The following is a 16,487-nucleotide window of genomic DNA, read 5'->3' on the forward strand; positions in this document are numbered from 1 at the left end:
CCCACATTCACTCTCTTCTCTACTCTTCTTTATTTCCAGTCTTTCTCTATTTATGGGCACTTTCCCTCCTACCTAAAATTCCAAGCATGCTTCCCCATCTTTAAGAAACCAAAACCAAACAAAAAGCTAACTCTATCCTGCCATCCCCACTAGCTATTATCCTGTATTTTGATTCTCCTTCATGGCTTAATTCCTTTAGGAAGCCATCAATAATCAGTGTCCTTACCTTCTCTTACTATATTCCAAAGTCTTTGCAATCTGGCCTCTGATCTCATCAACCAACAGAAACTGCCCTCTCCAAAGCTGCTAATGAACATTTAATTGATTCTCAATATAATGCTGTTTTCCCAATTGTCATCCTCCTTAAACTCTTTGACACAGCCAATAATTTTTCTCCTATATATTCTTTCCTTTATGCGTGTGTGTGTGTGTGTTATATAGTGTTATTTCTTGGTTTTCCTGTTGGGTATCTATCATGCCTAAGGTATCATATTATGCCTACTATCCTTGAATGGTACTCAAGGCTTTGTTCTGAACTCTCCTTTTTTCCCCTCAATGTTATCTCACTTAATGTTCTCATTAACTCTTAATGGCTTCAATTATTATCTCTATTCTGACAACTCCCACTTCTATATAGTAAGCCCTGGTCTCTTTCCCTAGGTTCAGTTCTGCCAATTGGACATCTCAGACTGGATTTCCCTTAATAAAATTCATGATCTTTCCCTCCACACTTTCCCTTCTTCTGTACTTCCTTATTATTGCTTATAGTACCATCATCAACCCAGTCATGGAGTTGGGGTCCCAACATTTGATATCATCTACAACCAATCACTCTCATTCATCCTTTTTGCCTCTAAGTCATCTGCCATATATTTTCCTTTCTCTCCATTCACAGAGCTGCTATTATAGTTCAGGGCTTCATTGCCCCCTGTCTGAGCTGTTACAATAATATTCTAAAGAGTCACCTTGTTTCAAGTGTCGTTACTTTAAGCTGTCATCCAAGTAATTGCCAAAATGATTTTGTCTAAAGAGTAGGTCTCTGCTCAGTGACCTCTAGTGGCTCCCTATTTTCTGAAGGACCAAATATAAACTTACCTTTTTTGGCATTTAAAGTTCTTCATAACCTGTACCCTTTCTATCTTTCTAGTCTTCTTACTCTTTTCTGCTTTCCACATACTTTAATTTTCAGCTCCTACTTAGGGTTCCTTGATCATGACACTCCATCTCCGTTTCTTTGCTCTAGCTATCTCCTATTCTTGGTATTCTCTGCTCCTTCCCATCTCAACTTTTAGTTTCTCTGACTGCTTTCAAGGCTTATCTAGATAAAACCTTCAAATGCCTTTTCTTGATCCACCTTAGCTGTTAGGGCCTTCGCTTCCATATACTCTGAATATTTCTTGAATGTGACTAGCTATTTACATATTATGTTCTTCATTCAAAAATAAGTTCTTTGAGAGCAGGGATGGTGTTTTGTCTTTCTTTGTATTCTCTGCACTTGGCATATAGTATGAACACAATAAATGCTAGATGAGGGGGCAGCTACGTGGCATAGTGGATATGGCACTGGCTCTGGAGTCAGAAGGACCTGAGTTCAAATCTGATCTCAAGATATTTGATACTTACTGGCTGTGTGATCCTGGGCAAGTCACTTAACCCCAATTACCTCACCCTCCCAAAAAAAAAAATGCTTGTGGATTGAACAATTAACATGAGAACCAGCACAATACATGATCAGTCTGTTGTTTATCCCACATTTTTACTTCATAACTGATCCACCTCTTTTTCTGTTTTTATGTCTGTTGGATATAGATTATACTACTTCTTGTGTATACTACTTCATGCATTCATGATCAGATTAAATCAAAGATAATTTCTTTCTTTTTTTTTTTTTGGCAAGGCAGTTGGGGTTAAGTGACTTGCCCAGAGTCACACAGCTAGTAAGTGTTATGTGTCTGAGGCTGGATTTGAACTCAGGTCCTCCTGAATCCAGGGCCGGTGCTCTATCCACTGCACCACATAGCTGCCCCAAGATAATTTCTTTAAATGCATTCTGTGCCTTGTCTGCCTTGAATTCATGTCTAACATTAAATGTAAAGGTACTTCATAATAAATATATAATTACTTTAAATTGTACTAGAAAATACATATATACACATACATATATATGTATATAATATTTAATTATTTTCTATTTGAGGTGTGTCTAGATACATTTTATATACATGGAATTTTACAACAAAAAAAGTATTTTTTTATATACCTACAACCATGCTCACACATAGGCTGAGCTAAAAATCACAGTTTAGATAAAGAACTACATGGCAGTGTGTAAAATTATTTATAATTTAAAAAAAGTTTTAATCTTATTTCTTACTTTTATTCATATTAATTTTTTATAACTGCATTTACAAAGAGGGGCTTGAGATGAATTCATTAAGCAAGTCATGATAAAACAGTAATTCTGAAAATAAAGAAGTTATTTTTAAGATTGTGTTTCATAGGATAGTTTCTAAAAGGCCAGACATACGTAATGATGAATGTTTTCTATTTAACAAATAATTTGTGATTAAAAATCTACCTCTTTATCTTTTATGTCTTATGCCAAGGAGAAATGAAGTTTTGTATAAAAATTGGGATAGTTGTCTTGTTTGAATATAAATTTTGTAAGATTTAAGAAAATTTACTTTCAAATATGATAACCTTGTCCTTAAAGCCTTATTCATTTTTTTAATGGAAACTAAGTAGCTTAGTTTATGTTTAAAAAAACCTGCAAATCTGCCAAAATACAATGAATAAGTAGCCTGTGCTCCTGAGCTACAGAAAACAAAAGTCTCTTTTGTTTTTTCTTGGTTCCTCTCTTTGAATGTTATCTATTCTGAAAGTGCTTGTAGAATAAGGACTACAATGAGAGAGAAAAAAATTCTTGCTGAAATAGAGGAAAATGCTTAAGACTATGTAACATCTAGAACTAAATTGGATACACTTACCAAACAAGAAAGTTCATTTGGGAGATCAAGGATGAACAGATGAAGAGGCTTCAAACTGTCCTCAGATGGAAGGAGATTTCAATTCCCCATGTTCTCTTCATAGCTATAGTGACTCAATAACTCAGAATGTCAGAAGTTACAAAACTCCTAGCAGCCTGTCCTTAGACTTTCTAATACACAATTTGTTTAAGAGAGCTTAGATATATAGGTAGAAGTATGTTCATATTTATTTAGGACCATATATTACCTGTGATGGTATGAATTCAAGTATACAGTTAATGTTTGCTTGCCTTTTGAAGGATGAGGATGCCTACATAATTTAAAAAACAGATTCAAAAATCATTTTTAGTTAGGTTTAAAATTGAGTTAGAGATTCATGACTATTTTTTCAATAAGAAATTATTCTACCCATACTATAGATAATTGACTTTAAGCAAATCACTTAACAGCATTAGATTTCAGTTCCTTACTGTTTAAAATTCTGGAGTTGCACCTAAAATTCCCCTTTATATTTCTAACATCCTATAACTCTACAATACATACAATACAGAAATGCATTTGGAAATATAAAAGCATTTTCCTCAACTACTTCTACTCCTGGGCTTGACTCTTTTTTGACTCACCTTTACCATCCAAAGTTGAAACCTGATCAAATAGTGGTAGATAAGGTATCCTTGGTTGATAAGCAGTCTTTGCTGTGGATAACCAATAGCTGATTGTATGCAAAAATGAGCCTCTTAGTCCCTGTTTATCATGAAAGTAGAATAATATGACATAATGAGAGGCTTGAGAAGCTTTAAGTTTTGAAACATGAGCATAAATGGTCTGAACAAAGCTTAATTTTTCCTTCATTATAAAGTATAACAATTTAATCATTTTTTCAGTAATTTGAGATTTAGGTTATTAGCTTTATTCTAACTTTAAAAATTAATCTTTTTATTTGTAAGAATCTAAAATATGATGTTATTATGATCAAATAACCAAGAGAAAGAATGGAAATGTGAATGTAAGTACAGTATTAGAATCTACTAACCACTTTAAAAAAAACCCTCTCTTTCAGGAAAGAACGGTGACCATTAGAAGACAAACTGTAGGAGGATTTGGATTAAGCATAAAGGTAGCATGTCATTTCAGTCTATCATCGCATAGGCCATGCTATAGTGCCTGCCTTATCATGCATTTTATTTTTGTGAATAAAGAAGAAAGCAGATGAGAGGGCTATGAAGCTCCCCCTCCTATTTGGCTTAGGGATCAAATTGGCTGGACATTCCAAAGTATCAGATAAAGTATCTCTTCTTATTGAGTGAGTTGAGAAAAAAAAAATAGTTGGGATTTGTACCTCTCTCTGGCATGGGATTCCATCTTTGTTTTTTGCTCTAAATCCCAGAGCATTTTATAAATTATTTTTGTAGTCAATGAATATACCAAAGGTTGTGCCTATCGGTGGGGGAAACAAGGGGTGGATATCTCCAATAAGCTCTATATCTATTAAGATATGGAAATGAAATTGTATTTGGCTACTTTTCTTGTATTCATTTTCATTATGGGTTTGAAGTTCATTAAAATTTTATCTTACAGAGGCAAAGCATAGGAGAGTCAGAGTTTGGTAACAGCTCTCTGATAAATATGAAGAGAAGGGTAACAGAAGGGGGAGGGAAGTGGCTTTCATTTATATAGTGCCTCCTATGTGCTAGGCATTATGCTAAGTGCTTTATAAATATCACATTTGATCAGATGACTCTCATTTACTCATTCATTTTCATTCATTAATAAAACTGAATGTGTTGTTTCTCTGATATTCATTTAGTAAAGATATAACCATCAATGTAGTTTATTATGTCCTTTTTCTTCAGAAAAAAAATTAACAAGTAGTAGCATTGTATTAATATTGTAATTAAAAAAAGCAAAATCAGATACTTTGTGTCCAATTCATTTCCCTCAAAAAAAAAAGAAAAGGAAGGGGAAAGGAAGGAAGGAAGGAAAGAAAGAAAGAAAGAGAGAGAGAGAGAGAGAGAGAGAGAGAGAGAGAGAGAGAGAGAGAAAGAAAGAAAGAAAGAAAGAAAGAAAGAAAGAAAGAAAGAAAGAAAGAAAGAAAGAAAGAAAGAAAGAAAGAAAGAAAACATTTCTTAAGCCCCTATCCTATTGAAAGTCTAGTGCCTTTATATTTCTTGCTGGGGATACAAAGATTAAACAAATAACTCCTACCTTCAGGCAATTTACATTCTCCTAAGGGCAAGTAGTATGTAAACAGGTAAATATATGCATGATAAATTTGAGGAGAGAGAAAACTAACAATCATTCCTAAGAAATTAATTTCCCAACTTGTCAATTAGCATAGCCATCTTCACATTATGATAGCAGTAGGTAAAAACTAAGGCTATATCTCAAGGCATTAAAAAAAAAGATTCAAGGTATGCATGCAAAGTGAAACTACTATTTGTGTGAATATATGATTTTAACTGACCTTGTAAAAGTGACTCAGAAAAGATTAATATGGAGTTGCCTTGTGTTGCCCGTGATAAGAAAATTGTCTGGTGAAATTATTTTTAATCTGACTTTCTTTTTTGATATAACAGTTATCTTCTATTCTTGAGAAATAAATAATTACATTCTGTTCAGATTTTCTTAAGAATTAAGTCAAGCTAAGGACAAGAAAGTCTTTTTTATGTAGAAAAGATATGTATTTTAATTGCCCTGATATGCTCAAATCTTTTTAAGAAGGTTGAGGGGGCACTTAGGCAGTATATGAAAAGAATAAACAACTTAATTTTTGAGTCACCATATAAAATTCTGTGGGAATGATTGACTTGTTTTTGAAGAGTAATTCTCTGGGCCCTGGCATTCTTCCCACTTTACCTAGTGAAGCTATCATAATATGCACACCACTTGGGAATGTTATTCTTTTTTTTAAATTTAAGGTGCCCGCTTTAACACAGGTCTCATAGAATCTCAGAATAACTTTATTATTGTAAAAAACTAAACATTAAGTGAAACAATGTAAAAGTTAACCAAGGCATTTTTTAATTAAATTTAATTTAAAATGTTTTTTAAATGTACTGAACATTTTACAGTAGAGTTTTTATAGTTCAGTATTTTTTAAAGCTTAATTTTAAAAAAATGTATTCAAGTCACATGACATATAATCAGACTTGGGAATCTAGTGAGAAATGGTATCTGTGTCAAATATTGAGAGTCTGACCTCTGTAGATTTAAGTTAGAAAAGTATCCTCACATTCACTATATAACCTATAAAACTTGTGTCTCTCCCTCTTCCATTTCTCCTCCTCTTCCTCCTTCTCTGTCTCTCTCTGTCTCTCTCTATCTCTGTCTCTCTCTATCTCTGTCTCTGTCTCTGTTTCTGTCTCTCTCTCTCACACACACACACACTACACATACACACACACACACACACACACCTTTCAATTGTACTTCTTGTGTCAATCCATATCTCAAGAATCAATAACATGTACTGCATGTAATTTTGTGTGTTTTAAAATCAATGGTCCACACATATCAGGATCATGCTGGTTCCTCATACTATACATAGCAGGAAATATAGCATATGAAAAAGTGTTTTTCACTACTCTACTTTCACATTATATGGTGGGGGAATAATGTGAATCATTCCTCCAATATCATGTTGTAGATAACAGACTTGCACAGAAAATGGTGAGGTGAAAATGAAAAAGCTGGGGCAGTCATGATTAGAATACAGATAAAATACACCAAAAAATATATAATAGCAAAAGAGCTCTTTCGCTAGGAACAAGATAAAACACTTCATCTCAACCAAGAAGGGAGGAAGTGACTTTACTAAGGGAGGGTTGGGGGTCTGCTTTCAGCTATCTCTATGGTTACAAGCATTAGAACTTAAGGAACATAATGAGTGTGTGTGTATGTGTGCGGGCGCGTGTGTGTGTGTGTGTGTGTGTGAGTGTGCGAGCACATTTGAGGGTAGGAAGGGAAGTAGTTTCTCCTAAATGTCTGCAACTTGAAGCTTTCCAGTAGCTATTCAAAAGCCTATGCTTGCTTCTCTCGACCACCTCTGTCATAGTCTTCATCAACCTTACTGTGTTTTCCATGTATCCCCTCTTATTCAGGTATGTAGTGTCATGCTCGGTATTCTCTTAGACAATCAGGAATTCTATCTCCTTCTATGTACCATGTCAAGCCTGAGGTGTGTGTGTGTGATACACAGTTCATAGATTTGGAGCTATAAGGGACTTTGAAGGTCATCTAGTTCAATTTCCTCATTTTGTAGCTGAGGAAAGAGAGGAAAGAGACTTGTCAAAAGTCACACAGGCAATAAAAATAACAAGTGAGATTAGAACTCATGTCCTTTAAGTCTAGAGGTAATGTAATCCACAGTACCATGCCATTATTATTATTATTATTATTATTATTATTATTGTTATTGTTATTATTAAACTTTATATAGTGTTTTTAGGTTTGGGGGGCATTATCTAATTTGAGCCTAGAACAACTCTATAAAGTAGTGGCAATAGATATATTATCAGTCTCATTTTACAGATAAGGAAGGACATTTTACAAGAAATTGAGGCTTTCAAAAGCTCATAAATTTAATATTATTAGACTCATTAGTTGAACTCATATTTTCCTGATTTCAAGTCAAGCAAACATAAGATATTTTCTTAAAAGTAGGTGTGGCAGTATGATTCTGGATCAAGGAATTGAAAACATTACTGTACTATTTTGGGGGTAAATAAATGATCATTTTTAAATACATTTAAGTTCTGTCCTTCAATTTTTCTTTTTATTTAATATTCAGGCTAAATGATTGTTAAAAATGAAACAATAATACCCCCCCACACACACCCTACAACCTTGCCACATTTTCAGGTAAATAATTATTATTTCTCTTGGTCAAGGCAATAGCTTTTATTAATGGCTTCTATTTTTAAAATGCTGATTTATATGCAAATTCTTCACCAACTAGGAAAAGAATGATCATTATAAGGTTATTTTGAAACCTCAAATTAGGCAAAGAAAGCCCATTTGGGTCTTGTGTAACATGTATGAAAACCATACTAAATTTCCTTTAGTATTACAACTGAATATGTCACTGTTCCCTTAGATTCTGCACCAGTTATACTATGCTATTAAACTTTTAATCCCAGGATCAGTCAGCTAACTTTCAGAGATATTCACTGGTCACAGAATCATAGGCATTAAGGGGAATAAAGTGTAAGAGATATGGAAAGGTAGGTTGAAGACAGATTATAAAGACCAAATAGAGGAATTTATTTTTGATCCTCTAGGTATCAGGCAGCCATTAGTTTGTATTGAGTAGTAGGGAGGTAGGAATGACATAGTCAGGCCTGTGCTTTAGAAAAAATCATTTTGTCAGCTGTGTAGAGGGAGAGATTAGAGGCAGGGAAACTATTATTAGAAACATTTTGCAATCCTGAAGGTGAGAGGTAACAAGGGCCTGAACTAGGGTAATAGATAGAAAAGGTTCTGTGTATTACTAAAAATGTTGGGGTGGTAAAAATGACTAAGATTGACAACAGCTTGGGTCTCTGGGGTCAATTATAAGTGAGGAATTGAAGACAATATAGAAGTTGTGAGCTAATGTGGTTGGAAGTATATTGGTACTCTCAGTAGTAATAGAGAAGTTTGGGAAAGTTGTAGGTTTGAGGGGAAATAAAATTAGTTCTATTTAGACAATGTTGTTTGAGATGTCTACAGGATATCCAGTTTGAAATGGTAATGTAGGTTTTTGAATTCAGAAGAGACACTAGGGTTGGATGTATAGATATGAAATCATTTGAATAGAAGTAATAATTGAACCCATGTCAACTGATAAGGTCCCTGAGTGAGATAATAAAGAATGAAAAAAGAAAAGAGCCAGGACTAAGTTTGGAGGTACAGCCTCAATTTGTGGATATGAATTAGATAATAATAAATCCAAGGAAACTGAGAAGAGTTGTTCAGGGAAAAGAGTCAAGAGAAAGCATTGTCATGAAAACCTAGGGAAGAGATACTATTCAGGAAACAAGGATGTTGAACAGTTTCAAATACAACTGAAAGGTCAAGAAAGATGAGAATTGAGAAAAGACAATGCATTTTGGTAATTTTGAAAAGAGTAGTTGAAGCTGAGTTATGAGGTTGGAAGTCATAAAGCTGAGGTCTTAAAAAAGGGTGGGAGAAGAGCAATAGATCAATGAGTGTAGACAACTTTTTTTCAAGGAATTTGGCTGAGAAATGAAGGAGAGATAAATCATAATAGCTAATGAGGATATTAGGATTTAGTTGAGGGTTTTTTTTTAAAGGATAAGAGAGAGTTGGGTGTGTTTTTAAGCAGTAGGAAGTGACTAGATAGAAAGAGATTGAAGATTTGAGATGATAGAAGAACCAACCAATCTGGCTGAAAATGTGGGAAGTATGTGTTCAAGAGTACATGTAGAGGGGTAGACTATGTTAAAAAAAAAAAAAAAAAACAAAGGGCAACTTTTCAGAAACCAGAGTAAAGGAAGAGATATTGGAGAATGATGTGAAGTTGTTGTGATATGAAGCAAAGAGGAGAAGAGGGAGTTCATCCTGAATAGTTTCTATTTCCTTGGAAAAATTCTCAATTGTGAGACTTGGAGAGAGATGGTACAGAAGATTTAAAGTATATGGAGCAGCTTGGAACAGTTGTTGAAGTGAGTCAGATATAGAATTAATTTGGGAAGAAAAAAAGGAATGATTTACAGTGGGGACTCTAGTCACATATGATTAGATAATATGCATTTATGGTATAACTAAGATAGTTGCATGACTTCCTTCAGTCCATTCAACAGCACATAAGTAGTAGCAGACGTGGCAGGGGGTAGAAGACTAGGAGCAGTCCAGCATCAGGTTTTGGCAAGATGTGAGCATTTACTGAAAAGGAGGACAAGAGATCCAAGAACAGAAGATAGGACAAAGTTAAATTGGGTGCTGAGGTAGAGAAAGAAAAGAGATTGTAGCCAGAATATATGTGATGGCCTGGGAAAGCGCTGAGTGGTAGATAGAGTGTGGAGGGCATAGTGAGGACAAAGAATTGATTTAGGAGGAATAATTCATGATCATGAGACTGAAACACTTTTGGGTGACAGGTATAATCATCACTGTGTGTCACTGAGGTGGAAAAGAATAGGTCGTAAGAGTTGAGTAGATTTAGGAAGTGATTAGTTAGGGTGTTAATTGGTACATCAGCATATATTCTGAAGTTCCTTAGCATAAAACCAGGAGTTAGAATAGAGATGGAGAATGAAAAATAGGCACTGAACTTATTGAGAAAAGAAGGAGAATATTTTGGGGGCTGGTAGAAAACAGCTACCAAGGTCTGGATTGGGTATTAAATTCAGAAAGAGTGAACCTCAAAGGAGGAGGGGTTGCTTAGTGATGTTAATTGAGGAAAAGTCTACAAGTGGCAATGAGGAGCCAGGAATAGGCTTGCTTGCCCTCTGATACAGTTACTTGAGAATTATGGGACTTTTAGTGTTAGAAGGCACACCAGAGGTATTTTAGTCCAACCCATATCTGCAAAAGGTTGAATGTCAAAACATACCTGATATGTCTATTTAGTCTTTGTTTAAAGTCATCAAGTAAAGTCACCATCTTCCCAAGCAGCCCATTACAGTCTTAGCTCTAATTGTAAAGAAGTTTTTCCTTATATCAGCCTTAAAGTTGCCACTTTTCAGTGTCTACACACTTTTGCTAGCTATATCTTCTAGCATCAGACTGAACATGCCTAAACCCTTTTTCACATACTGTTATTGTTTAGTCGTTTCAGTCATGTCTGACTCTTTGTGACCCCATTTGGCATTTTCTTAGCAGAGATACTGGTATAGTTTGCCATTTCCATCTCCAGCTCATTTTACCCATAAGGAAACTCAGGCAAACAGAGTTAAGTGACTTGCCCAAGGTCACACAGCTAATATCTGATGCCAGATTTGAACTCAGGGAGATGAGACTTCCTAACTCCAGGCCCTGGATTCTATCCATTGTGCCACCTAGCCGCCAACATGACATTTTCCACATGACAATTCTTGAAGTCATTGAAGCCAGCTATGGTTGCATTCTCTTCCCCAGGGTTCTGATTCTCAGGCTAGACAGTTTCTTAAGCTATTCTTAACATGGAACAAATGTGGTCCTTCCTTAACCTTGTTGCTGTGGACTCTACATAAGTGACTTGCATGCAGTACCTCACTATTATGGGCATTTTTCTTTAAGTCCAAACATAAAGTCATTTGTGATTAAAACACTTTTACTTTTTTAAAGTATTCTAATCTTAAAGTCTTATTAGCTTTTTTTTTTTTTGGCATGGAGACATTTATTACTGCTTCAAGCAATCTGAATTAACATCTACGATATGATTTTTCTTTCTTTTATTTTCTTCTTACTCTCACCAGATAAGTAATTACAATTGTCATTTCTTAGACAGTATGACAGCAAGCATTATTAATAAAAGACTGCAATTTTTTATTGTGGAAATAAAGTGATATGAAAGAAAAGGTGGATTGTGGGATTGTTTAAAAGTATGCAGGAAAAGAGCTACAACTTTCATACATATTGCAGATTTTTGCCACTATTAAAATACACTGCATTATATTTTTTCTTTCATCCTTCAAAAATAAGTTTAATATTTTCCAAATTATTTAAAGAAATATAGACATCTTTTCCCATAACCATATTAATCAAGGGAAACCAAAATGTACTTAATATTCTGAGTTCTTTAAAAAAAAAAAAGGAACCCTGGCTCCAAAGGAGCAATGAGAATATTCACCTTTTAATAGGATCATAGATCTGGGACCAAAAGGAGATTCATAGGTTCCCTACCCCAACTCCCTCATTTTACAGAGGAGGAAACTAAGCCCCAAGGAAGTAGAATGAATTTTTCAAGATTACACAGGTCTAAGTGCCAGAAATGGGATATGAACCAGGGTCCTCAACCTCTAGTTTCTACCATGCCACATTGCATCTTGTCATGCCTTATTTCTTTGAATAGGTTGATGATTATGAGTGTGGAAGAATGTATAGACTGCCAGTAACTATCAATATGATGCTTAGTTTTCCTGAAATACTTTTTGTTTTTCTTTCTTTTTAATTTTTCATTATAAGAGATGACTCTCTATGGAGAGAAGAAAGGAGGTGTATATTTGGAAATGTGGGTGACATAAAAAGAAAATATGTCCATATTTTTATACAAATAAATAAATTTGGTAAGGTATAAATGAAGACAGGTAAAGGTGAAAAAAAATTTCATCATTAGACCTAAAGTTTAGTTTTGTTTCATTTTTTTTTAATGGTAAAGGACATAAGGAAATTTTAAACTAAATTCACCACTCCTTCCCTTTTAACAGTCATCAAAACTAGCTACTTTTCTTCCCTTCCCTATATTATTTTCTTTCATTCTCTAAAATATTTGATTCAGAGGTTCTTTGCAATGATTGTGACTCTCTCTAAGATAACAGGATTTTGAATTCAAGTCCCAAGATACCAACATTTGTTTGTTTGATCATTGCAAGAAAAAAGAAAATCCAGTGTACTAAGTAGATCACTCAGATGTGTGTGTGTGTGTGCGTATGTACATGTGTGTGAGAGAGAGACAGACAGAGACAGACAGAGAGACAGAGACAGAGAAGAGATGGAGATAGTGACAGAGAGGGACAGAGCGACAGAGAGAACAAAAGACAGAATCAGAGACAGAGAAAGGAGTATGTAAAATGAAGAAATGGGAATAGAACTGTTTGGATTTAACATATCTATAAGTCTACATGAATTGATTTTGTTTTGAGATTTTAAGATTTTGTGCAATGTTAAAATAAAAGCAAATATAATTTAGGTAGAAGTATTTTCTTAAAATATTGAATATCCTACTACAGTTCTGTTCATAATCCTTGTTCTCAACTCTCAATGATGAATGTGTTGTAAGAATGAATAAAACACCTATTTGAACCATTCAAATACAAAGTATAGTTAAGTTCATACAGTGATACTTCAGTAACTCTGATCCCACATGTAATCAGTATTTCCTTCAACAATGCAAATCTCAACCCACCCATAACTGCTTTTCTTGGGTGACTCATTACCAGTAGGCTTCCATTTGAAATAATATCACTTAATGAAGAAATAAAGAAAAAAAAACACAAAATAACCCAGTAGGGAAAGACTCATTACCAGTAGGCTTCCATTTGAAATAATATCACTTAATGAAGAAATAAAGGAAAAAAAAAACACAAAATAACCCACTTTCCTCTGTGGCTCCCTTCTGCTTTTGCAATGGAGGCAGAATGACAAAAAAGATATTGAAATTCCTAAGAAGTACACCATATTTTGTTGCTGTTTAGTTGTTTTCAATCATTTCTTACTCTTTGTGACCCCTTTTTGAGTTTTCTTGGCAGAGATACAGGAATGGTTTGCCATTTCCTTCTCCAGCTCATTTTACAGATAAGGAACTGAGGCAAATAGGGTAAAGTGACTTGCCTAGGGTCACACAGTTAGTAATTGTCTCAGGATGGATTTGAACTCAAGTGCTCCTGATTCCAGAGCTAATGCTGTAGCCACTGTGCCACCTAGAACCCTATAGACCATATTTAGATAGTCTATAAACATTAACTTTGTTTTTTACTACTAAACATGATGCATTGTCCACTGATGAATGAGTAAAAAGACCACTAGAGGAACTAATAAATTTTCACTAAAAAAATTCAGCTTGAAGAATTGAAGAATATCCATTCTAGTGTTTTAAAAAAAATAATTTGATACATCTTTTTTTCTGTGCAAAGCAATAATGTTGGCAGTTTTTTGATGTCCTGTGGGCTATAAGATATTAACATTATTATCACTTTGTAATATAGATTTTTGTGGGTGTGTGTGGGTTAATATTACAATAGCTAAACGTTTTCATTGAATGCATGCAAGTTCTCTAACAAATTGGGAAAAAAAACTTTGTATGCAGGCCCCAATTTATAAATAACATATTTCAAAGGTTTATTTGTAAGTCAGTTGTTTGAAATTTGTCAATGTGTTTTCCAAAAGAAACAAGTTCCAGTCCTGGCTGGCTCCCCAGGAAGTTATTTTCTTTTCTTCCGTGGACTAATCTTATCTCTTTCTACTGTCACTATCCGCTGTTCCCAATTCAGGTTTCTCCACTCATGCAATAAAACACAGACTTACAACTTCCTTTTTCTGTTCCTGAAGCAAACTCATAGAGCTTTAAAAAAAATTCTAAGGATTTTCCTACTAGCAACATTTGCAGAAACAGAGAACAAAAACATTTTTAAAAGTGGAAGTTCAAAAGTTTCACAAAGACTTCAAAATTGTTAATTTTGATAGTCATGGTTATATAAGAGGAGCTAGATCTTAGTCTTCTTCAGCAACACTATCTTCATCTCTGTTCTTGAGATATCTACCCAATTTTTTGATTATTTGAATGTCAGGACTAGTTCTCTCTCTTTTTTCTTTTTGGTGAGGCAATTGGGGTTAAGTGAGTCACACAGCTAGTAAGTGTCAAGTGTCTGATGCCAGATTTGAACTCAGGTCCTCCTGACTCCAAGGCTGGAGCTCTATCCACTGAGTTATCTAGATGCCCCAGAACTAGTTCTCTTGCATCACTTTTCTCTCCACACAGAAAGCCCCTTCCAATAATTTCCATTTCCTCCCTTCATCTACATCTTTAAATGAAGCTCAACATCACATATCTTCCTTTCAGAAATTTTTTATGGGATTTCAGGAGTAGATTCCCAATGGGGAACATAAGGAGATGGGAAGGGAAGAAATATGGGGATGCTAGTGATGAGACCTATACATTGGTAGGAGTGAGTAGATTGCTCTTATCTTTTATCTTAATTAGATGGCACTCCAGTCACTGAGGAACTGAAGATGCTGTGTACCTTTATTATCATCACTATTTTGTGTTGGTCAATTTTCAATCAATTCCAATAGAAACCAATCTGTGGAAAAAATCTCTATTTTTTAGTGGCTTGAAATCTAAACAACAAAATAAATGTCAACAAAAACAGAAAACTGAGGCATAGAGCAGATAGTATGGTGACTGAACTTTATGAATCCAAATTCAGAACACATGGTTTGATATGTATTATTACTATTATAGAGATTCGCTGAAAGTACATTTTTTTCTTCTATAAGCAGTGTAGTGCAGCGAAAAGCATGTACTGAACCTTTCATCAAAAGACCTGGCTTTGAATCTTCCTTCCCCCTGCCCCTTAACTAGCTATGTGACCTTTCAGCTCAATAGTCCTCAATTTCTTCATTTTAAAGGAGCTGGGCTAGATTATCTCTAAGATCCTTTCTAGCTCTAATATTCTGTGCCTCTGAAAATCAAGACAGTCCTGGAAAATCTGGACTGTATGGCAATTATATGTTATGAAGTAGTATATAGGAAGATATGCAGGTTCAGCTATAATTTCATTTGCTCTACTCCATAGCTTACTGTTCTGCTAATATGTCCTGCCTGGATGTATATTTTTGTCCATGAGGAACCAAACTGCCTCTTCTTGGATAAGGACTTAGAACCTAATTCATTATTTTCTCTCCCTCATAATGTAATGCACAAAACAGGTTCAAAATAAATATTTCTTAATAATTAAGGTGATAAGATTGACAGATTACTTAGAATAGCCATCAGAGGTTTAGATAGGAATGTACTATTTATTCATTTAACTTGATCAACTACATCCTCATTCTTTAAGTAATCCTTTCTGATGACGGGGTGCACTATATCTTATGTTCATATCTTGCTGTTAAGTAAAATAGATGGAAAAAGAGAGGTTCCTCAATATAGCATCATCAGTGCACAGTGTTACTGCATTGCTATGCTAGTTGTGATAACCAAGCACCAAGAAATGGATTTAGTGTCATATAATCAAGGCGAATTACAATGATGGAAGTAAATGAGTCAAAATAGGAATTACTTAATGTCAATTGCAAAAAAAAAAAAAAAAAAAAAGTCAATTGCATTAATGGTACAGATGTGGGCAAATATAAGTGGTATGGGATTTGTGTGTGAAACTACAAATAAAAGCATTACCTTTTATTAAACAAGTTGGTTAATGTATTAAAGCTGACCAATAACTATATTTTACATACATATGTATAAATATATGTATATACATGTGTGCTTCTTAAAATAATCTATACAGTATTCATTTCATATATAAAATGTGAAAAAACTTTACTGTTCAATAGTTTGTCTTATAATAACATCAAGACTATTCATGTGAAAAGACTATTTCTAAAATATTTTGAGAAATTATCGGTCCTCTCTCACAAGGTTTTATGGGATTCTAAGCATACAGAAATAACCAAATGGGACATTATTATTTTGCAGAGTCCTAACCATTAACCTTGTGGTGGTTTTTAGTATGATAATGATTTTGTACCATATGGTAGCATCTATTTGGAAGCATGCTATAGTAGCCTAGCATTTAGATAGATCTATCTATCTATCTATCTATCTATCTATCTATCTATCTATCTATCTATCTATCT

The 16,487-nt window shown here is 34.3% G+C and overlaps 1 protein-coding gene across 1 annotated transcript in view; it reads left to right on the top strand.

Annotated features, from left to right (window-relative positions):
* The window catches only part of LOC114053986 (gamma-1-syntrophin-like), a 489,285-nt gene that overhangs the window by 18,462 nt on the left and 454,336 nt on the right, over nt 1-16,487 (top strand). Inside the window, exon 3 of the mRNA XM_027877092.1 lies at nt 4,048-4,104. Within this exon, the coding sequence (XP_027732893.1) occupies nt 4,048-4,104 (57 nt within the window). The remainder of the gene's footprint in view (nt 1-4,047; nt 4,105-16,487) is intronic.

The sequence above is a fragment of the Vombatus ursinus genome, unplaced genomic scaffold, assembly GCF_900497805.2.
Source record: "Vombatus ursinus unplaced genomic scaffold, bare-nosed wombat genome assembly UNPS02014812.1, whole genome shotgun sequence".
Taxonomy (NCBI): Eukaryota; Metazoa; Chordata; class Mammalia; order Diprotodontia; family Vombatidae; genus Vombatus; species Vombatus ursinus.